General features: G+C 34.2%; 2 protein-coding genes across 7 annotated transcripts in view; one reads left to right on the plus strand and one right to left on the minus strand.

The window, feature by feature from the left end:
• Positions 1-1,658, plus strand: part of LOC118180909 (uncharacterized) — a 75,168-nt gene extending 73,510 nt beyond the window's left edge. For all 3 annotated transcript variants that reach the window (XM_085807096.1, XM_035349987.2, XM_085807095.1), the window contains exon 6: positions 83-1,658. In XM_085807096.1, the coding sequence (XP_085663222.1) occupies positions 83-276 (194 nt within the window). In that variant the 3' untranslated portion in view covers positions 277-1,658. The remainder of the gene's footprint in view (positions 1-82) is intronic.
• A 4,088-nt stretch (positions 1,659-5,746) lies between these two features.
• LOC118180910 (ras-related protein Rab-31-like) overlaps positions 5,747-25,035 on the minus strand; it is a 48,255-nt gene continuing 28,966 nt past the window's right edge. For 2 of the 4 annotated variants that reach the window (XM_035349989.2, XM_035349988.2), the window contains exons 4-6: positions 16,363-16,456; positions 10,321-10,476; positions 5,747-7,570 (exon numbers count right to left, since the gene is read on the minus strand). In XM_035349989.2, the coding sequence (XP_035205880.1) occupies positions 7,419-7,570; positions 10,321-10,476; positions 16,363-16,456 (402 nt within the window). In that variant the 3' untranslated portion in view covers positions 5,747-7,418. The remainder of the gene's footprint in view (positions 7,571-10,320; positions 10,477-16,362; positions 16,457-25,035) is intronic. The other 2 variants (XR_004756786.2, XM_035349990.2) reach the window with 2 other exon arrangements.

Raw genomic sequence — 25,035 nt, forward strand, 5'->3', positions numbered from 1 at the left:
TTTAAATATACTCTGTTTATTCCACGATAAGAAAACAATATGGCCCATCAAATGTGATAACTGAAAAATTTAAATCTTGCAGGTGTGAATGAAGTTTTCCAACATATAGCGACATCTTTACTTCATCAGAACGACTGCTATAATAGTTATCATGCCAAATTAGCCATCACATCAAGCGGTATAGGATTTTGTGGTCACACGGAAGGAAGGAAGTTAAAGAAGAAGCTAAAATCAGAGAAGAGCCCTAGCTGTTTCCCGTGCCTGCTTCTTGGTTGAATTATTTCACTGAGCAAGTTACTATTAGAATCATCCACATATCTGAACTATTGGACCTCCATAACACGATCACAATTTTCATTGGATCATCTTCTCACGCTTCATTTTTGCTCGTATTCGTGGACATCTTCCATTTGATATTTTGGATTTGATATATCTACAATACGGAAAAACGATTCTGTTCATTTTAAATTGATCAGAGAAGGACAATTGCCGAATCTCCACGTTTGGAAACTAACTAAGAATGTTTCTCGCACCCTTCTTTGAAGCAAACTTCGCAACTGCTGTTTTTGAACGAGAATATGCGTTCGACGCAGAATTGTTTAAACATACGTATATTTCCTCCCTAAACCAGAGACGAGGAATGCAAAATTAATTACATAGAGAATTCTACTTTAATTTATTCTCATTGCGATAATACTCGGGATTTACTCATGAAAAGTAGTTGAATGCAGTTTCTTAAAATGCAGAGTTAATCGAGCGATATAAAGTAGATTCAGGAAGTTTTTATACTTTTGTTGCGTATGTTACGATGTGAAATTGTTGTTAATATTAGTTTGAATTTCAGACAATGATCTTACCTTTTAAAGCGCATTTTTAATTTTGTTTCCTCATCACCATTATTTTCTATCCGAGTATATGAATATTTTATCAATTTTATTACAATGTTTGTATTTTATTATATGTATTTACTTATTACATTTTTATAACATAGAATGAAAACAGCATTGTTTTCCCATTATCAAAATTATATACCCAAACAATTCTGAGTTTAGATGAAATTCTCACTTTCCAGTGTGAAGCGAATTTGTACTTACGTATCCCTTCAGCCAAATTTAGCAATATTTCGGAAGGCAGCTTTCCAAAAATTAAAGCTTGAGTGTAGTAAATTTTACCTCATCAGAGTTTTAGATAATTTTGAGTGTATTATTTTATAAAACCTTGGAACGATTTAATCATTTATAAAAATATAAAATTTAAATGTAAATAAGGTTATAAAGTATTCATTAGTTTGATTAGTTACTAAATATAGTTTTGTATATGCATGACAAACGCTGAGCAATAAAAGTACTTAAAATTTTCATTAAGTTCAAGACATAGAAATTAGCCTTTTTTGCATAAAATTAGTTAATTTTTATGAATTCTTGAATATTACTGAATGTATTTTATTTGTTGTAATGTATTAAAGCAAAAAATATAAATTTATTAAGCAAATGAAATTTCAAATGTATGTAGTTGAAAAAAAAAATACTGTAGAATTTTTTACTTCTGTAGAAGTAAAAAATTGTTTATTGTAAGTACGTAATAGTATAACAGTTACGTACGCATTATTGTAAGAATCATTAATGTGTACAAAAATGTGAATAAACCAATTCTTTAATAAATTACTTAAAGAACTTTTGATTTATTATGCCATATCAAGGCCTTTCTTTGTTTAACACCCTTAAAACAAAACGCTGTTTGTGGTTTTCAGCTCTGTGTAAAACTAAAATCTTTTACTGATTCACTAACATAGCTTTGCAATACACTCAAATTGCATAAAAAAGGCGTGTTATACATTACTTATTGCCTTGCCCCTTTATGAAACATAAATCATCTGCGTTATTTACTTTTAATGTATAATGAGGCAAACTTTCAGTTATGGAGGATTTTCAAAATAATTCCTAACTGAAAGCAGATTAGCAACAAAGACTAAACTATATTCAGACCTTTATGAAAATAAATTAACATAATCTATTGTAAATATGTGAAAATTTCTGTTGTATTTAATATTCACTAGAAACAGTTTTGCAATGTATCAAAATCTTTCCACAGAAGTGTAACATGTTTTTTCGCTGCAATTATGGGTTCTTCACATGTTCTACAAGATCGATTTCCACATCAAACAGGCCTACCAGCGCTCAGCGGCAAAGTCGCTGAACTTTGGTAGTTCGGTCCGAGGTTCGAACGGGCTGGCTGCATATTCCCCATGTGTAAGAACCAGTTTCCCTTTGAACGTCCTCCACGCAAACATCCCGCCCCTTAGGCAGATAGCCCCAATGTGTTTTGCTGTGTTGTTGCTAATGCTCACTTGTCTGATCTTAGTCAGTCATAGCCCACGAGATTCCTCATGGCAAGTAGCGGAAGTTTTACGCATGTCGTTGGCAACAGCCTTGAGCACCTTACAGGTGACAGTGCGGTTTAGCTGAGTTACGCCCCAATTTTGATTGAGAGCACCCGTGAGGGCGGGCTCGAGGTTTCCCACCCCTCTTTCCCTTACCAGCAACCTCTCGAGAGGACTTTCGGCTCGCCGCATATGCCGCACGGACCGGACACAATGCTTTTACAAACATCCATGCCTTCTACGGGATTCGAACCCGGGCCTTTTGGCATGGCAGTCAGCGACGCTAACCACTATAGCGGTTGTGTATAATTTAGCCGTAATCTCAATAAACCAAACCAAACCATCCCATCCACATAAAACATTGTCTGTTCAGCATTATTAATGTTATACATTTTGGCTTATTTCGATTTTTAATAAGAATTGTAATTGATTGTCCAATAAGAAGAAAGTACAATATCGCTCTACGACTGCGCGTCTATTAGCAATAAATATATTTTAGGAGCGCAGACCGAATCTTCAAAATGAGATTTTTTTTCCCTCTCAGAGCGCATTTCAAAGAAAAAATTTCATAGTATTTTTATTGATTACCTGGCTACAGAAGCTACAGAATTTGGAAACATTGTAAACTGAGACATAATCTACGAATTCGCTCTCTTAAGGTCAAAAGTGTTTTTCATTTTTAATGTGCCATTAAATTGTTGAAGGTCAAATAGATCCAGCTTGATTGGTGCAGTTGATAACTGTTGCAGATTTTACTACATACAAAGTATGGATAGTCTATAGCAGAGTCATGCCGTAACTATTATATAATCTGTTGAAAACTAAACCTCTTTACGATAATATGACGAAAAAGGAAATTCTAGCACTTCCATTTTTGAATTATCTGAGATCATCAGAAAACTAGCTAAAATTACCGGTATTTTTAAATCTAATTTGAGACTTTTTGGATTTTTAGCTTTTTTTCTTAACTAAACGAAATTTCAAATTGTAGCATTTCGAATTAAAGCGCGCTCATGGAATGTTATATTACTAATTATTTAAATTTACGGCCGAAAAAATGTATTTGCTTTGGTTTGTCGCCAGGTACGTAATTTAGACATGTTGCTCTTGCTGTGACTTATCGCACTTGTCTGGCAGTAACATCAGCACAAGCCCACGAAATTCATCGTGGCAAGGACTGCAAGACTGCGCCTATCGTTAGCAAGAGCCTTGAGGATCATACAGGCGAGAGTACTATAAGATATTTCTCCCGCCTTTTTGGCATGCCTTCGTGGTGTGGTGGTCTGCACGCTCGATGCGTAATTGAGAGTTTCGTGGTTCGATTCCCGGCGAAGGCGTTGCATATTTTTCATCTTGCCTACTTCTACAAAAATACCTAATGACTCTGCAGTGGCGCCCGAACTAAAAGGGTGGTGGATGATGACTCTCCACAACCAGGATTTAGCGATTGGGTCCCTTAGAAACCCCAGTCGCTCTTTAAAAGGGGGAGTATATAAGGTATTTCTTCCGCCTTCTTGGCATGCCTTCGTGGTGTGGTGGTCTGCACGCTCAGTGCGTAATTGAGAGGTTCGTGGTTCGATTCCCGGCGAAGGCGTCGCATATTTTTCATCTTGCCTGTTTCCAAAAAATACCTAATGACTCTACAGTACGACTTTGCTCAGTTCCGCCAAAATATTTTGATAGACAGCGCCTCGAGGGGGGGAGGGGTCCGAGGGTCTCTCGCGTCTCTTCTCCTACCGCCAACCTCTCGAGAGGGCTTTTGGCTCGCCACATATTTACAGTGCCTCCATGCCACACAGACACTATACGTTTACAAACATCCATGCCTTCTCTGGGATTCATACGCGGGCCCTTCGGTACGGCAGACAGCGTCGCGAATCACTATCCCGGATGGGCGGCTAATTTAGACATTTAATTAATTTTTTTGAACAATAAATTCTATCACATAAATTCATTTAGTACTGCAGATCGTATAACTATACGGTATTTATACAGCTTTTTAAAAGTTCACATGCTTTATTTATTTCATACTTAAAAACGCGCAGCACCTACTGATAAATTATTAATGACCAAATTTCTTCTGTCTGTATTTCATCGGTCTATGTTCATCTACCTATTAATTTAAATATCTTAACTTTGTACTGCCACACAATGTATTTCTCATTTAAACATTAACAGATTTTCCAAAAAATTCTTCGAAACCAATAGACCGTCCATGTTATTTTTCTAACTTATCTTAATAAGATTCAATCCTGTATCCTAAGTTTGTTATTGTCAGCTCATTAAATGGACCAGTTAATAATTATTATTTCCATACCTTTTTCGCAATAGCATTATGATGGAGCTCATAACATTTGGTTTCTAATCTTATCTTATTTTTATAAAGACAATGCTGAGAATTCAGACCGGCAATGAAAGTTTTTTAGTACACTTATTTAAGGTACTGAAGCGTTTTATCACATTTGGGATGTTTTAGTAACAATATTTCCAGCATACTTCCTACCAACATAACAAATGCGATAAAATATTGGAAGCAGTATATCAGCAAATGCACATGATATCACCTAATCAAACTGTTTATATGACCCACTAATACTTAAATGTTAATAACATTTCTTTTTTATGACACTAATAGTTATATTTGCTGAAAAAAAAGCAATAGTAATATACTGATTATAAAAGTCAGGCGAAATCAATTTTACACTGGCATTAATTTTATAGAAAAACCCTGTCGATTTCGAGAGACAGAGGTACAGTTCCTCTTCTTCAAGAAGCAAATATATTCTGTAGAATATGTTATATCTATAAATGCAAAAAACGGATGTAAATATAACACTGCGAGTTTTGGAATTCGATGAACAAATGCTAGTGAACAGAGAGATTCATAATTAATTTGTACTGAATAAGATGCAGAAATCTTAGGATCTTACTCAGAACCTTATGATATTTCGATACATATAATAAGTACTGGATTGCCGCACTCTCGGAATGGTAATAGACCATGACCCTGGATCGAATCCGGGAAAAGGCGTTCAGGATTTTAAGTGCATATGCTTTTGGGATCATCGGGACGGCAATGGGTTAAGCCATTAGTCACCTATAAGGTGCCGAAGATCTTGGCCAAAGACAAACCTCCACGAATTCATCATAACCTCTTGGTCATTATTAAATTCACGTGCCGATTGATTCACCTTCATGGACTCAAATCAAGATGATAAGAAACAGCAAAATGTACTGGAATTTTAAAAAGTGTTCTGCGCATTAAGAGATTACTAATTAAAAAAACTCAGAAATAATTTTAGATACTTGTATGATATTGGCAGTTTAAAATGATTTCTAACTGTAAACAGAATATACACAGCAAGCTTTTTTATTATATATTAAAAGTTTATTGAAACTGCAGTATAAAAGAAAAAATAGAATAACACAACATTCTAGGATAGCAGCCAGATGATTGATGATAAGAAGGCATTGCACAACGCAAACAATAACACAGTTTGCTATTTATGGAAACTTACACATGCAAATAACCTTCTTCCATGAGTTTGCCGCAAGGACATTCATAAATAGTTCTCACATGCGTGCAATCAATTCGTTGCGTCTTTGAATGTTTTTATGGTAATTCAGTGAGGCTTTAACCTTGGAAAAAGAGTTCTCAATATTGTAACAGTAACACAGCCAGACTTCGTGATATATTCTGGAAAATTCAGCATTATTTCGTTTGAACTTGCGCTAAGAGATAAAATTTTATCCATATTATTAAAAACGGGATGCGACACATTACAAGAACAGATTAATTCAGTGTAAAATTAAACATTCTTGCTCTCAAAATCTTACTTAGAATTCAAATAGAAAAAATAAATAATCTTTGCAAAAATATGCAGAATACGAACGAAAAATATTGATTTTAGTTTTTAAATAAAATTACCATCATATAATAACCAGCTGTTTGAAGAATTTCAAAGTGCTGCACGGTGATTATGGAATATACCTTTGAAAGAAAGTATATAAATTATGTAAGTGTTGGTTACTTAAGAATTACTAAATCGGATTTTTCCGTCTATTATTTGTTATAGGTAATTGTTAATAAATAATGTAATTGCAAAATGTATCATGACTGCGTGATAACAAATTTGTTATTATATCAATGGAAGGTAGAGTTTGCTTAGAGGTGATTGATTCTAAATTGTAAACAAGGTTTTATGCAGATTTTTAAATTTAGTTCAAATTATAATTTTTGTTTCCTTAATCATTTATGATAAGTGTCTTAAAAATTAGCATAGGAAATTTAACATTTTCTTCTATTTAAGAGAATTTTCAAATGGTAATAACTCTAGATTAAAACTGAATATGTATTTGGAGCCTCATTTTACTGTAAGGTAAAAAAGTTACATGCAACGAAATCGTATTAAGACTAAATTATTCTAGTACAACTCAAATTATAAATGCAGCATGAAATATGCAAAAACATTTCAATGAATTTTCAGAATTTGAGAGCTCTTTGTCCATGATTTAGTCAGATAATTTAGGTCCTGTTGGCCCAGAATCAATATAATAAGTAAGTTTTGAGTTCTGTATTAGCTTTGAATATTGTATTTGAGTTTTATTTGAGTTGATAATTTTTGTCAACAGTTGTTCTGAGAGCCGTAAATGCTTGTTCGAAGTTAATAAGATAAATTCTACTTTGTTCACAACCGAATCGCATTTGATACTGTATCAAAAATGGACAAACAAAAATTGATAAAAAGAATAATGGTTAAGCATTCACTAATAAGTCTTACTATCTGCTTCATTTGAATTCTATAATGCTTAACGTATCTTGCACTAAAGAAAGCCTAAAAGTTCATCTTCAAACAAGACAAAAGCATAGTACTAAATGTAGCTTCTGGCCACTTTTATAAGCTTCTGGTTAATTTATTCATATGTTCATTTATTCACAAACCTGTTATGCTGACGGTCTTGCTTGATTATTTTGTGAGTAAGTCTCACAAATACCTATTTCATTTTTGCTAACTGTTCTGATATCTACGATGTTTAGTTAAAAACAGCACCGCGATTGAGATTTTGTAGAACCATCTTCCAGGCTAAGTGATCGTGTCCTACTACTCGTTGTACTTGCTGAGAGAGATTCTCGACGATGATACAGATTGACCATTTGTCGGGCTACGTGTATAAATGCCTCCATTATGCCTATAAATAAAACACATGTGAATTTAAGAATTTACTAAAAAAGCGTAACATATATGAAATAACTTCTAATTTTATTAAAATACTAAAATATTTTCAGTCAGTTACTGACGTGACGCTGACCAGATGTGAATCTAGCTTCTAGGCTTATATACAAAAGAAAATAAGGAAGTCTTAAAAGTAGGAGACTCCCAAAACGAATGAAACTAAAATTGAGAATATGTGGAAGAATCAACCTGCATGTGGTAAAATACAATTTGTTATGTTCGGAAGCTCAAGATCTTTCGTGCTTAGACTAATGTTTTATGGTATATATCGGTATCTTTTTTCTGTTTCTCTGCTTACCTCACATTATTTACATTAGAAACTACGCAAATGTAACTAGAACTAGACGAACAGTTAATGTTAGGATAGCAGACAGCTATTATTATTGAAGTTGTATTACCCTGTCTGGTTTTGGGAACATTTACGGTCTACCTCAAGCGTATATACATTGAAGGGCCAAAATATTAGGACCACCTACTCAATAACGCGTTGCGCGACCTTTGGCCTGCAAAACAGCTACAGCTCGCTTTGATAAGAATGTCAGAAGTTCTTGGTAGATGACTGGAGCCAGATTGTGCCAAATGTCTAATCAGCGGTCACGCAGAGTAGAGATATTTCCACATGGTGGCGTTTGAGCTTTGAGCTGGCGCTCCATATTACAAATGTGCTCTATCAAGTTAAGATCTGATGAGTTGGATTCAACATTATGCTCCTCAAACCACTCCAACACAATTCAAGCCTTGTAACATGGGGCGTTGTCCTGCTGGAAGATTCCATTTCCATTTGGGAAGACAGACGCCATATAAAGGTGCAACATCCGCATTTATGCTCAGATAATTCGCAGCTTTCATGATCTGTTCTACCACAACTAAGGGGCCCAAAGTAGCCCATGAGAATGTCCCCTAAAGCATAATACCGCTACCACCGGCCTACGCATATGACCTGCTGTACAGGGGTGGAGCAATCGTTCGCATGGAAGACCGCGTACCCTGACACGCCATCGACGCAATGAATGAGAAATCGTGATTCTTCTGAATAGACAACTGTCTTCCACTTATCCATGGTCCAGTCGCGATGTTCCCGAGCCCACTGTGGGCGTAGTTGACTACAACGCTTGGCCAACAGAGGCACACAAAGGGAACATTTGCTGCGCAGTCCCATATCCAACAGTGTCTGCTGAGTTGCGTGTTCCGAAAGACTTGCACTTAGATCTACATTATATTGGGCTGTCCAGTTGAGCCACTTTCTAGCACCGATTCTGCTGTACCAAGCGGGATACTCTCTGACATCCTTCATAACGCATTTGCGTCAAACACCTTGAAGTCTACTGTTGGTTTCACCGTCATTTATCCACTTTACATAAATACTGACAGCAGCAATCTAATAACACGATCTAATTAACACCTTAGATCGTGCACAACTTACCAGTCGTATAGTTTCAGAGATACTTGCTCCGAGTCTTCGGACCATTACATTCTGCTCTCAATCAAATTCGCTTAGAACAGCAGCCTTTCCTATCACTCGCAAAAATAAGTGCAAGAATAATTTCTTACGTTCTCTAGCAGCAGTTAAATACCATTCTCACTTAATCACGTGCCCTCCACGTCATCCACACGAGTTCATTGAAAAAAAAAACGTGGGGATGGTCATAATATTTTGGCTCGTCAGTGTATATGTGTTGTAGAAGAATTGCCGTCTTAAGGCAATAAACGGCATTTCTAAGTCGAACTCAGTTAGACTAAATTAAGTCCTTCATGTCTTCAGCTTTAAACTATTTCAGTTATTATTCCTTCATTCAACATCCTGTTAGACATCACTTTTGACAACACGAAATAGTTGATTTTAACCTTCTATTATTATGCGTTGTAGATGCAAGGGGGGGGGTTACACTATCACCTTAGTTAATATCAGTTTGTTTACTGGATTTATTTGAAATGTTTATTGTTTTAAGAATCTCTGATAGCGATTAATCTCCCAAGTTGATTAAATTAGACATTTTAGTCATGCTAAAAGACCGAGTGAAGGCAAGATCTTTATAAACTGAAAAGCGAAGAGATTCGAAGTCTTAAAATTATGGTTACAGTACCAGAAAAACATTTCCTTTTAAATTAATATTATTTAAAAAAAATTTGTGTTTGAAAACTTTTCACAAATAAATTTACCATACTTCATCGCCTTTGAAATAGATAACCACATATTTCTTCAATCTAGAAGTACACCTAAGGCAATTGATATACAATGAAAACTTAAAGAACTTGATGATAGCTTTTATAAACTTAAAATATTATAAAACAATTAAAATTTAAGACTCTGAGAATATTTTTCTACTCGTGGCCACATTACTAGGTTTGCTAAGATAAGAGTTTCTGTCTTCGGTCTTGCATTACTATTGGAGATAGTTGCAATTCATGCCGGTGAAGTTCTGAGATAACTTCGCGTTAAAATATTGTGTGTAGCCTTTGGCTATTAGTTTATTTAAATTTAAGCTTTACATTTGATCTGTTTTAAGTTCCTCGCCAGAAATGCTGTGGGAGCTGAAAGCACGACGACTTTTTCCTGTTTATTTTATTCAGTTTTAAATAAAGGGACTTTTACACCCTTCTCAGTTTCTGTTATACTTAGCGATAAGTCGCTTAACGTCTCAATCGAGACATTGGATATTACCCAACAGAGTAAATATTTTACAAAATGAAAGCACTCGAACTTACCTTCATTTGTTTTTGCCGAAGTCTCAAAATAGAGAGCACCAATAGAACTCGCAAACTGAGCAGCTTTCTCTCGATTAACTGCTCTTTTATACTCGAGGTCACATTTATTACCAATTATGCAGATAACACAGTCTTTATCTGCATTTTTTTCCAATTCTAGAATACAATGATAAAAAAATTCAAGCATTATGCATAATATATTTGCAAGTAGAAGTAGAAATATTAGAAGGCTTAACAATCTTATACTTTAGCACAGACAAAACGCATGGTGATTAATTATCTATTTTATATACTCTCACGAACAATGAAATTACTGCACACAGAGGTAAAAAAAAAGGCCTTATAAACTGGTGAGTAATTAATGCTCCGTAAAAGTGAAAACGTACTGGGCGATGCAAGCAAGAAGACGAAATAAGAAGTATGGTAGGGAGACGCAAGAGGTATCAAATTATACTACTCATGATCTTCGATAGAGACTTTATCATCATCCGGAAGTCACAGATGATTGACGCCCGTTTGCCACTTTGCAGTTCTGACTCCGATGGTGTTGGGAGTAATGTATGCGTAACGGCACCCACACATGCGGGACCAATTCCTGGTGAACCTGAAAGATCATTAGCAAAAAAGACTGACAATTGTGCTCAGCATATGTATGGATCTCACTGAGACCTTGACCACTAGAGACGCATATGTAGCGCCCATTAACCAATTCTAGACATCTCGTTGAAACAAGTATGTTATCCCACTGCCCCTTAGCACCCGAACATCGGTGCCCGTTAGCAGTAGTGCCAGCCCAGAGCAAGCTGATGAGTCAAAGAGTGGCGGTATGTAATGTTTCGTTTTGGGGTCAGATGATCGTCATGTTTTGTGTGGGGGTTCCCCGCTTAACATAAAATTCTAATTTTCTGTCGAGCCATCCACTTTCCCCCGCTATATACATCATTCTTTGCAAAGCCCTATGTCGATATCGAATGCAAGCAGGCGACGTGCGCTCTCCTCGGACACTCCAGACACGTATACGGCCATCAGAATACTGCACGTAGAACCGGGATTCGTTTGAAAAGGCGAAAATGTGCCATTCCTGTACCCGGCTTTGTCGTTTGACGCAGCAGAGTCGTCGTCTCTCTCTACGCTGCATTGTCAAGGGAAGCCGAAGTAATGGTCACCCTGCTGATAATCCACGCTGCTGCAAACGTCGACGAACCTTACGAGCTGATACTGGGCGTGCTGCTGCAAACATGCCCATTTCCTGACTAATGGTCCGTGATGTGGTCGTACGGTTTTGCAGGGCTGACCTCACATTATGCCTGTCCTCTCTGGCGTCAGTCATGGGAGGGTGTTGAGATCATGCATACCGTTCAGTATGACCTTCAGCAATCCATTGATTCCACAGTCGCATGGCAGTGGTTAGATGTCGACCAGTGTGACGGGTGATGTCACGGAGTGATAATCCAGACTCTAGATAGGCAACGATCCTGCCTATATCACATTCCGGCACTTGCTGGTAAGCATTTCCTCTTCTTATTCGAGGCATAACACGATATTCTGAGCAAACTCCAACCTTACAAAGCACTTTATGAATGAGAAATCCACTACACAAATTTTCTTTTGTGCAGTGCTTCAGATGATGTTTCTCCCTCCTGCGTCATCTAAATGCGCTGAAATAATAAGCATTTGCATATCGCAACTTCTTCCTTTCATGTGATTTTGACTTTCGTCAGATCATTCCTTCCTCGTGTTGCAATTTTAAAGGCCAGCAATGTATGTATGTCGATTCAATAACATTCTTATGCCGTCTTTATTTTCACAACAGTTACCAGTAAACATGTGCTGCCAGTAGCAAAAAGCATACTTACGTATTATCTCATCTAATCACTGGGAGAAATTTCAGCAATGGTCGTCAATCGTAGGTCATTACTGCGAAATTCGAAAGTAGGGGTCATTTATAATTGGCGCTAAATCGCGCTATCTTGCCGGTCAGCAGGATAATTTTCAGGTATCACAAACAGGTGGTTTAAACTACGCAAATGTTTCTGTTTATAACAAAAAGGTTTAAAACACACAAATACTCTTTTTTGTATCTTAAAATTAAAAACGGCAATTTTATAATAAAACATAAAATGTAAATTTTTATACGGTTCACCGGTCTCTATAGTTATATTACTCCTATATAATTATTTGGCACTATTCCGTTTTGAGGGCCGTAAAAAAATTGCAGCGAAAACGTATGCGCAAAAGCGCCAAATCTAGCAAACACGCCCATTTAACAGCTCGCCAAATCTAGCGTACGCGCTGATTTCAGATTGCGTAAGTTTATATAGTTCTATATTTCTTAAGACGCCATTGAAAAACTAGTTTAATTTTTAAATCCTTTTTTGATATCCTATGGATTTAACAATTTGGGAATTTCCCATGACGAAACGTCTGCAATAGAAATTTGGGTAAAGTGAAACTCCCCCCCCCCCCCCACTGCTTGACGCGTTTTTAAGAATTGCACGTACTCTGTATCCATACTCGGTATCGACCTATTTTCACTTAAAAAAAAAATCCCAGAATTGCACAAAAATGCCACTGTGCACACCCTTGACTTTATCTACGTTCACATCGACCTATTTTCACTTAAAAAGTAAAAGAAAATTGACAAAAATCCAATTGTTTTTACCCTTGTAAAAAGCGGCAAACAGATAAGTGGGCGATTCTGCACTTTACCGAGAATTGTTTCAAAGGAAAAGCAGCATTCATTATAGAAAATTATGTTTGAACAATCAACGAGATGAAATTATGCTTTAGCGATAACTCGGTAGCGAAATAGCGATGCAGGCATGCATTCCGTTATGTTTAGCAATTTTTATATAAATTATAATAATGATCTGAAATAGTTATTTACTCTCATTCAGTCATGATTAGCCTTTTTTATATAATTTATAATAATAAAAAAGTATTATTTGAAATTATTAAATTAAAACATCTTTAGTTAATTATTAAATTAAAACGTCTAAATTAAAACATCAATCTTAAGTAGTTATTTACTATTATACTTCCTTTCTTGCATTAGGGTTGCCGCAATTATTTTTGGCAGCACTGACATCAACAATAGCTTGGCGATTTTTTACGGCCCTCAAAACCGAATAGTACCAATTATTTTTAATTAATCCTGGGTGCGGGGGTTTACAGTAGGATTACACGATGTATCATAATAGGTAAACTCTAGATCCTTTGGAAAGCTTTAGTTTCTCATTTTCTCAACCTTTCTTTGTAAACTCGTACGAAGCTTGTGATTTTGTTAAAAAGTTAGTATGGTAAGACATTACCAGTTGACCCATGGTACCTACACCGCTGGTTTTTTTTATTTTATTTTTTGTTGTCTCCCGTACTTTTACCTGTATCTGTAACTGTACTCATCATAAAAAAATGAAACCAAAAGTTTCAGCACTGTATGACAAAAATTCACCGATAAATTTAATATCGAAATTTGCGATTTTTAACGTGGTTTTCGGCTTGCCTCTGATTCGGTTAAATATGGAGCTTGATTCAGTCTTGATTCACTAATTCAGTCTTGATGTTTCTGCCTTTCAATATCATTCAGTCATATTATTTTCCTATTTATCAGTGTGTAACATAATTTGTTGCATATGATATGCCGCAAGAATTTTCACATAAGTAATTTATAAGTCTTCGAATGCTAAAAAATTCCACTAAAATTCTTACGCACTTTTTTACTGAATAATAATATAAAATTACAATAAACTAAAACATTTTCAATTTGAATATAAGAAACTATTATTACGAATTGACTTTGAGCTGATATTGAAGCCTGTCAAAGGTTTCTAGAACAAAAAGTTGTTAAAATACTGCGAAAAATTCTTCATTTTAAATATATATATATGCAAAATTATTTCACAATAGTCTGTATAACAATGTTCGTAATTTAATCTATTCAAGTCAAAAACCTTTTTGTGAAATGATATTTCATTTTCAACTGTGTGCAAATATTTTTACTATATATTTGCTCTTTGAGTGCTGAATGACTCAAAGAATCTGATCTGAAACTTTAAAATGAAATGTCTCGGTCGGTTTTGCCGTACGAAAGTAAAACTTGTAAAGAATTTTTTTCCTTTCTAACCGTGTGCCTTTGTGGTGTGTTTGGACACACGTCCCGCTAGCAGATGGAAAGGTTGGGGTTTGTGATTCGACGAGGGCATCATGTGTCCCAACTTCAAAAGAGTTTCAAATAGCTGGACAAGTGGAACCTAAGCTAAAATGGGTTTTAGTTTTATTCTTCTTTCGTCATAACCAGGATTTGGCAACTATGTGTCCTCGTTCCCGGTCGCACTTTGAGTGGTGAAGATTTTAAGGAATTTTCTCTCTCTTTACCAAGTACCTTCGTGGTAAAGTTGAATGTATCGATATGTCCGGCTAACAGTCGGATGAGAATTGATTGAGTCGCGGAGCATTGACTGCTGATCTTTCATACTTTCTGCTCCGAAATAAATATAATGACTCTATAGATTATTTTCTTAGCATGCTTTCGCGGTGTAATGGTCAGCACACTTGGGGCGTATTCAAGAGTTCCGAGGTTCGAGTCTCGGAGTGGGCATTGCTCATTTATCTCGCTTCTAGATTCAAAATAACCTAATGTCTCGACAACTCTATAAACATTTTGTGTTTCAGTTTTTATAATGAGTATAAGCTCTTACTAAATATAACTGCTGCGACCAGCGGACCGTAAAAAGGTTAAATTTCGTAATTTTTATAGAAATAATTTTTTTAAATTTCGAAACTGCTACAATATGATTATTTTCTTTATTTTAAAGCATTTCTATAAATGCTTTAAAACCAATGTTTACGATCTATGATTACGAAAAGGAAGGGCTCATAATTATTTTTGTAAATATGGTGTGTATTTAAAAAAAATTATTCTAAATGTACATTAATAATAAAGGATTATATTCACAATTATGAAAAATTATAAAAACATTTTTAGTCGTTAAACGAAAAATTAGAATTATAAGTACAATGACAATGCACAGCAGACTTCGGTAATTATGCATGATGTTGCTGTAGTTTAGTAAGAAGAGTAAAACTTATATTTTGTAAACGATTTTTTAAAATTAAGGATGCTATTAAAAGAATAAAGACTATGCATAATGCTGCTAGGAGATTTTTTAATATTCTGGAAAAATTTAAAGTTTTTCATTGACAGATAATATAGATTAGACTGAACTATTTAATTTCAGCAAAGCACAGTAAAATTATCTGCCTAGTGAAGCTTAGAAAAATGAAGAGTACTATTGCTATTTCTGAAGCTTAGTTTTAGATAACAAGGCCAACCCACGCGCTTAAATATTATTTGTTTCTTTTCCCTCTCAAATTAAAATCAATAAAACCTTTAATACACATTTTGAAATAAAATCTGATGGAATCTCTGAAATAATATGAAAGAAAGCTCATGTTACAAGGAATATAAGTTATTTTTCATGAGAAAGTATAAGAAATCTGAGTGTCTAAGCCAAAAAATTGCTTCATTTCAGAGGCTTAAACGTGTTGTCAATGCGTGTATAATAGTACTGAAACTTTTATATTTAATAACTCAATTAATTTTTTTCATTTAGCATTTTTGATTCAAAAGCTAAAGGAATTCGAATTCCATTACTTACATTCGCAACAGGTTTTTCTAATATGTCATGTGTGTTACAAAGGCAGTAGATTCTGCCTTTGTAATTCTGGAATGCTTTTTTAACATTTTGTACAATAAAGATAATTTCAGTACTCACCTGCAAATCATTTGCAAATTATTCAAATAAGAAGGACAATAAAAGATAGCTCACTGTTTTTTTATCATGAAACATTTCAAGCCACAACAATAAGCAATTAAACTGCACAGTGGGTGCGTTTTGCATACTACAGTAACGGCCATTTACTGATTTTTATTTAAACTTGATTGAAAACAAGCCGTTTCAAATGAACTGGTAGTACCAAGCAAAATATGATTATTCAATATTTATCAAACTGCGAAACAAAGTTAGTATAAACTATTCTTACCTTCTATCCATTTGGGTATACTATTGAAAGAATCTTGGCACGTTATATCATACACAACCATTGCTAAATTAGCTTTCCTATAATACATTGGTAGCTGAAAACAAACAGGATTTAAAATTATTTTTTTGTGACGTGAAACTTATGTTTAATGTTTATAAAAGTAAACAATTATTTTATTTTTGCACTCATTCATAACATAAATAAAGCCACGACTCTCTTATTTGCAAGCAAAAAACATCTGTCCAGAAAAAAACTAAATCAAAATAGAATTAGGTTAGGATTTGAACGCGAGAACCTCTCGTTCTGTGAATAGGTTACTATGAGGAAATGAGGCATGCAAAACGAGAAAATGGATGTTTTCTACTTAACATGAAACAGGAGAATCTGCTTTTTTTACAATTCAACTTAATAGGAGAAAGCGTTTGGCTTCGTGATACGATCGTTTTATTCATGTGTATCGTAAATGCAAGTTAATTTCTTAATCGAACTAGTTCCTAATATGAACGGGTACTTCCCTCAGAATTGAACTTTTGAAACTATAATTTAAAAATGCTTTAGATAAAAATAGCTCCATATTTAATGCCCCATGCAGTGCTTTGTTTACTTGTAATGGCTGAAAATTTTAAATTCAGATTTCAAATTAACTGTGGGGGGGGGAGTTCCAACCTTTTTTCTACTAGCTGTATAAGAACCTTGTGAACTGGTAAGCGAATAATCGCTTTAGTTCAGAAACAGAAACGTAAACTCAAGAAGGGTTAATTACCCTTTATTTCTCAAAATAAGAATTTCACAGTCGGCCCCTTTCTTAGAGCGTACAGAAAAGCCTCCACTTGGGCTTGAACTCAAGAGTACTAAGAAATAAAACTTAACTAATGCTTAACTAAAAATATATAGCCGAAGCTATCAAATTTCTAAGTAGTTGGCCACTAAATATCAACTAATCTGACGAAGCTATCAAGGGCTTGAAATAAGTCCGACCGTAGTAACAGCTTAGAGAGAGTGTAGCCAAATGGCAAACGCGCTCTAGTCAGAATCTCTAGCTCTAACGAAGTCAGTGGAACTTCTACTTAAACACCTCTCTTAGTCATTTGCATTAACCGCCATTCTTAAAAAAACACATTCTGGCGGGAAATTGTAAGCTGAAATTAGGAGAGATAGGAAAGTAGCTTTAACTAAAGATAATGCAACTGCATTTAAAATACCATAAAAATAACTATTTTTTGAGTGCACATAAATCATTCAGACGTCTTGAATGTTTTTTTAGATACCATCAAAATACTTATAAAGGCCCCTTTTTTTATCAACCTGAGTAAGCTTCGCTCGTCATAAAACATACTAAGACTATCTGCTTAAGCTCCATCCCATTTTTGATAAAAGTAACTTTTGGGATGGAATCGGAGAGTTCTTCCTCTCTTTTCCTAACACCAATTTTTGAGAGAATATTCATCCTACCAGCGACCGAGCTGTTAAAGAAGGCTAAATACTGGTAGTTCGTCTTGGGTTCAAACACAGGCAAGCGGGCTGGCTGCACGGTTAAAAATTTCCTCGTGTGTAGCGAAAATACGAGCCAATTTCTCTTAAAAAGTCCTCCACGAAAGCATATCTCCCTTAAGTAGATAGCCCTTATATTCTTTGGCATATTTAAATAACCTAACCTTAAGAAAATTTTCAAATCTATTAAATATTCCGTTCTGTAAGGGTACTCAGGAGCAGCTGCTGCTGGCTGCAGTCACGAGCAGTCTTATTTCTGATTAGAGATGAGTGGTTTAGTAAACAGCCGTTATGAAACAATATATATTCGGGTCACGTGAGGACACTCACATTCAGTTAACCATATTTAATGGATTGTACTTAGCACGCACACTAAGCAATTGCTGTTGAAATATTGTCACTCAAATAGCTGTTTTCCCTCTCGTTAAACTGAATACGGAAAGCAAACTACAACTAATTTTCTAAAGAGAGGGATGCCTCCGTGGAAGATTTCTTCAGAATGAGTTGGTTTTTGTTCAGGATGAGTTTATTTGATTACGGCAAAGCACGCAAGGGTTATCTGCCTAAGGGAAGCGATGCGTTCGTGGACTAAGTTGACACGAATGCACGTTACACGTGACGAAACACCCAGGCAACTAGCCTTTTCGCCTGCAATCGATTGGTTCATTGATCTATGTGGTTATGGCAAAGCCTCGCCCGCTGTCTTCCTAAGTGGAGGAATGCCTTCGTGGAGGACTTTCTAAAGGAAAACGGCTCGTATACGCTTGACACATGAGGAAAACCACGAAAACGCCCATGCAGACAGCCCGTTCACGGGGATTCGAACTTCGGAAGCACTAATTACTTTATGAAATAATAAGTACGCTGATTACAGATTCAATGTATAGCGCTAATGAAATGAAATTAAAAAAAACTATCAAAGTAGTAATTTGTTTTAAAACTGCAGTTAGAGAATTGAATCGAATTTAAAAAGTTTAAAAAATGCAAGATCATCAGCGGCTGGGCAGTAAAACCTGCTGAACACAGCTAGTTTAAAATGGGTTTAAAGAACTTGCTTGCCGCGAGGAAGTTTTCGTGTTTTTCCCCTTGCATAACGTGAATACGAGCTATTTCCTTTAAAAATTTCCCCTTCCTTTAAAATAAAAAGGCTTTAATATATTAACAGCTTAATTTTATTTTGAACACTTTGGAACTTTTATTTCGATTTCTTTAAATCGTTTCTTACATTACTCTAGAATTTTACCCCCAGTTTCCTGCGTTTCTATCCCCAGTGCTACGTGATTGAGGCTTCAAGTGATTTTTTTTCTTTTTTACCATCATTTGTCATTATTTGACGAAGAATGTTACTTCACGTTCAAATGTATCGTTCATTTTCAGAGGTAGCATCTTCAACTGATGAAGCGTGAAGTTCTTCAAATTCTTGGTAAAGTGCAACTTTATTTGGACTCTCGTAATATTCTTAAAATCTCCGAAACCAGATTTTTCAGTTACATACACTCCTATATAAAATCTTTATTATAAATAGGTTGTCGTATAATTTAGAAACAATATGCAGACCATATTTATTAAGGAGGTCAAGACCCCCTTAATAAATATTGCACAACCTAACGGTGCTTTCCGATAAGCCCGTTATCTAAAGACATCTGATACGCAATACAAACTTACGATTCTTTATTATGGTGGAGTGGTCTAGTAACTGAGTTAACTGCATAATATTCCCTTCTACTTAACTGCATTATGTTTGCAAGAGGCCTATATCTTTAAATATTGTACTTAAACATGAGTACTTGAACATGCTCTTCAATGATAATAAAAAACCAACTGCATACGAAATGAAACGGAAACAGAAAAAGGGGTGGGGAAGAGGATTATATAATTTAGGACAGATTAGGTCTACGCTTTGTAGAAATGAAACGTGTTATCTCTGTGTTGTGCGTATTTTGTCAATTTTAAAGTCATGTATCAAAATAATTTTTGCATCATTTTATTATCTTACTCGATAGCATGTTTGATAATTTTGTTTTACGGAGTATGTTTACCGTATTCGCAAAAAATTTTCTTTTTAGCTTTCATGGGCTAAAATGCTGATGATTAAACTTTTTTTATCTATCGAAAAATCGCTTTCGGAAAATGATATTTTTTTAAAATAAAATTTCTAATAACTGCATGTTGTATTGTTCATTATATTTCAACACGGTTTTAAATTAACCAAGTGACTAAAAGAGAATAATTTCTGACTATTAAGATGAAAATCTCTGAGGCAGTTAATATGAGAATTTCTTTTAATTTTTCTTGAATTTTGCATTACATTATATTACTAAGATAGAATTAAAATACAAAGGCACTCATCGAAAAGTCCACAGAAGCGAATGGTAATTTAAAACAAATTAACATTTACATACATTTCTTCTTTATATTAATCCATACAATAGCCCACTGAATCTGAATTAGACAGCCAGTCATGTGACAAAGAAATTGATTCCGTGTTCATCAAAACTGTAACTACTGCTATCAACATAATGCTAATCATGTAAAAGAAATATTGCTAGAATTATATTCCTACAAAAGAGTTATTAGAATTCTATCTATGTGAGAATACAAGACGTAACTAAAACGTTTAGAAATTAATGCTGATTTAAAACTAAGAAAAATTTAACTTTCGAGTGATAATGATTTCAAATAGGAAGACTATATACATTGCCAAAGAAAATACGGAGCCTATCGTTTTTACTTGAAAGCAAAAGCCAGTCAGATTGAGAATACGGAGCCTATCGTTTTTAACTGAAAGCAAAAGCCAGTCTAGTATTAAATTTTTGTTTAATTTTGATATTCAAGTTGGAATGTTTCTGCCATATTTTCGAATTCTGTAATTAGTTTATTATTATACGTATTATATCTTTACGAATTCCTTTTCAAAACAGCTGCTTTTTCAAAATACAACAGTTCAACATGAGCGTAAGCAGTTATAACAATTAGTTATCGAATAAAAATATATGATTTTATACTGATTAAATTAAATATCACTAAGATCAATGTCAGTAGTAATAATAAACTTTACTTAGAAGAAAATTAATTATATTCTCTATGTAGTTTTCAAGATTCGTGGAAAATATCAAAGCAAATAAATTCTACTTTCAATGACAGATGCTTTGAAGAGAGAAATTGCCTAATCGATGGAATAATATAATTAAGAATTTTTAATCATAAAATAAGCATGATGTGACATAAGCAAACTTCATTTAAAAAAAAAAAAATCTGATAATTTATATCTCTTTTTTTCCTCTTCGCTTAGAAGCATGAAGTTAGACATATACCACACATTTTATCAAACAATTTCCGATAAGCAGCATTTGTGTTATTAGTATAATGCCCCGTTCGAAAATCTAATAGCCATTTCTCCATTTACTGTATTTTCTAGAATTCGAAAGCCATTCAATCACAGTTTTTTACAATTTGCCAATAATCGTGAAAACAAAAATCGTGATTATTATTTCAGTTAAAAGTACGGACATTCGCAGTGGACAAAGAAAAAAAGGGAATAGTTAATTGGTACTTACGTATTATCGCAACCACCTTGGTAGAAGTCGCTAAATTTTCTGAATGTGGAAAAATGGCAACCATACGCATATGCATTCTCAGGCAACCCTGCTCATAACAATCCTTTAATCAAACAACCTCGCCAGTTTCGTACTTTTTGTTGTATTCCAAGTACCAATGGTTTTTAAAGACAAACCGTGATATTTTTTGCCTTTTAACTCAGTTTTAAAACATTGCTTGTGAAATCTGCAAGCAATGGAAGAAACCGCGATAAAAGTTCTGCAAAAATACTATATTTTGCCGCAAAAGCGCTAAAGGAAACAATGATAAGATGAGATTGGTAGACTGCAGATGTACAGTATCGAATTTGTTCAATACTCTGGTGTTTTTTAAGCGAAAACAGATCGCTGTATACATAGAAAGAGTAGCACTAAAATTAATGAAGAATTTTGCTAAAAAAGATGAGTGTTTTATTTTTTAATATATCATATAACCCTTAACTAATAATTACAATTTATATTTTAAAAGGATTTTTTCTTTTGATGTATAGATAATCTTTGCTAACATACTATTAATATCGACAGTTTAGAAATGTTTAAAAAAATTCTCGAAAATTCCCAACTTGCACTCGATAAATGATTTCTAAAATAATACTCAAAATTGTTGCTCCGTAATGATAATTAAATTTAGTTTATATTTGATAGTGCCGCTTTTTTACTTAAATTTTTTGCTCCTTTTAGCATAATCTGAGTTTTAGACGTAAGACAAACAAAGTTCAAAATATTTTACTTTTCTCGAAAACTTAAATGTTAAAATATATTTTAAAAAAATTTTCCAAAAACTCGTTTCGTATTATAACGTACGAAACTTTGCATATCATCTTAAAATAGATACTTTTGAAAGCATATTGTGTGTGTCTGTGTGATTATGGCAAAGCCACGAGGGCTATCTGCCTAAGGGGAGGGATGCCTTCGTGGAGGACTTTCTAAGGGAAACTGGCTCGTATACACGTTACACATGGGGAAAACTACGAAAACACCCATGCAGCCAGCCCGTTCGCGGAATTGGAACCTCGGACCGAAACCAGTGTTCAGCAACTTTACCGCTCGGCCGCTGGTGGGCGCTTTTGAAAGCATATTTAAAAATAGAATCTTTTCATTCAAAGCTTTCCAAATATGACATTTAAACACTGAAAATGCTTTACAAGAAATTCAGATATGGCATTAAGTTTAAAAGCTGTAATAACTCCGAATCCAGAAACCATGCTCTATTTTATATTTCATTTTTATTATAATAGCATGCCTTTATTTTTCTCTCGTTCGACTTCTTTTATGCCAAGCTAAATACATTTAAATATGTAAAAAGCGAACTATATACATGCATAAGAATGCGGACTAAATTGTCTGTACGCATAAAAGGAAACATAAAGGAATAAAATGTTGTAATTCGAGAAGGTTATACAAATTTTACGATTAAAAAATGAGAATATATCTCTGAGAAAATGGGCTTAACCACCCTTACTTTCTAAAAGCATACTGACTTAGCCACAAATTCTTATCATCGTTTGAACAACTATTGTTATTTCTTCGACATAGCATGTTTGTTATACTTCAATCTATGATGTTAAAAGATAATATGAAACCTTGAAGAGAAACCAGTAACGATGTCAGAAAGTTTGTTTTAAGTTTATCAAAGATTGGTAAGTCTCATTGTGAAATAGCTAAACTTATAGAAAAAAGTCACATGTGTGTCTACAGAATAAATAAAAAGCAGATAAAAAAAGGGGATTGTTCGAAAGTAAAAGTAGTAGAAGAAGAAAAGACATTCTGATCCCACGTGCAAAAAGGAAACTGCTGAATCAAATCCTTTTGTATCCGTAAGAGAGAAGGCGTGCTAAACTTGATGTAGAAACCTTTGCAACCATTGGTAGGCCCATTGGTGTCCAAACCGTGTGAAATATGATGAAAAAATGTGGTTTTAAAAGTAGAATATCAAAAAAGAACAAAATCACAGGCAGCGTTTAGAATTTACTAAATCGCATCAATAAGACATCAAAATTTTGCAGAAAAACTTTTCAGATATAAAAACAAACTTAGTACATTCGGTGGTGATGGTCGTAGAATTGATTGCTGAAAGCCAAATACTGTTCTTAATCCTAAAAATTTATATTCAACGGTAATCAACTAATAAATTTCAAACTCTGCTTCTTGAGTCTAAATGGTTATAATAAAATTTTGCCTCAGTTTACTGACCACATGTCTCTATGTCTGACTATTATTTAAAATTTTATTTAAATTGATAATATACATACAGTCATAAAAGTCTATCTAAATTTTATTTAAATTGATAATATACATACAGTCACAAAAGTCTATACACACTCGTTAAAATAGAGGCTTACCAAACACTACTTGAGTTAAAACTATTAAATTATATTAACTGTCGTACTGCTCATATACTCAATTTTTGGAAAATAGTGCTATTTACTGATGAAAGTATGTTCAATGCTTTTCGAAGAAAGATTTGGCGTAGAAAGACCTGGTGACGGAAAAAGGATGGAATTAAACTAGAAAATTTAATAAACCAAACGTTAGTCATGGTGGAGAGAGTGTGATTAATCGTTTGGGTCTGAATCGCAGCGATTAAAGCAGATAAATTAGTTTTCATAAATTACACTTTATATCGATTCATGTATCAAAAAGTATTGTAAAATACTCTGCAATCATCTGTTGAAAAGACTCGGAAACAGCTGGGCCTTTCAACAAGACAATGACTCAAAATATAATACTAAGATTATTAGGGAATGGCTCCTTTATAAAGTACATAGTTAACTAACTATATTCACCACTCTGGTCGCCAGACGTGAACCCTAAAGATATAGAAAATATGTGGGTTGAACTTGTTCGGGGAATCGGAAATTATTACAAGCAAAGAAATTCTGATGGCAGTGATTGAATGAGCATGGTCTGAAATTGCACCAGATAACGACAAACAAGTCTGGATCTTTCGATGGCAGAACAGATTACGGGCAGTGATAGATATAAAAGCTGGACCCACACGGTACTAACTTTAATTTTTAATTCATTTCAAGGGAGTAAATGAGGTATTTCTCTCCCTGTATTTAGACTTATGTGACATGTAAAGTATCGATTTTCGTAATATGTTGTTGCACCTCAACAAACTCTGTTTTAGTTTCTTGATTAGATATGAATGCCTCAGAAGTTCAATAGGATGCGTTTATTTATTAATTTATTACTTTTTAAAATATCGGTATAAATGCAAGTAAAGCTGTTTTGATTAATGTATATATACTTTCATTGACAATGCATAAAGTTTTTATAATTTATCTATCGTCTCTTTATTCTATTTTAAGTTTGAAAAAAAAAATGCCGGAACTTCTAAAACTGAATTTAATTTGTTAATTTAAGTTGATTATTCGTTAATTTGAACTTAATTGATTGATTGCCTTGAGATATCCATATACTCTACTTAGTGTTGTCTTACATATAACCTTATTTTATTTTAAATAGCGCAGAAATAATGAGGATATTTGTAATTATTAACTTAACAAAACTTCAAGCAATAATATTAAAAAATTATGAATTTCATAATTATTTCTATTTGTTTAGAGTATAATTTAGCGTA

This window comes from Stegodyphus dumicola, chromosome X1 (assembly GCF_044657685.1).
Source record: "Stegodyphus dumicola isolate Sdum_Otavi_A_Nest chromosome X1, ASM4465768v1".
In the NCBI taxonomy this organism is placed as follows: Eukaryota; Metazoa; Arthropoda; class Arachnida; order Araneae; family Eresidae; genus Stegodyphus; species Stegodyphus dumicola.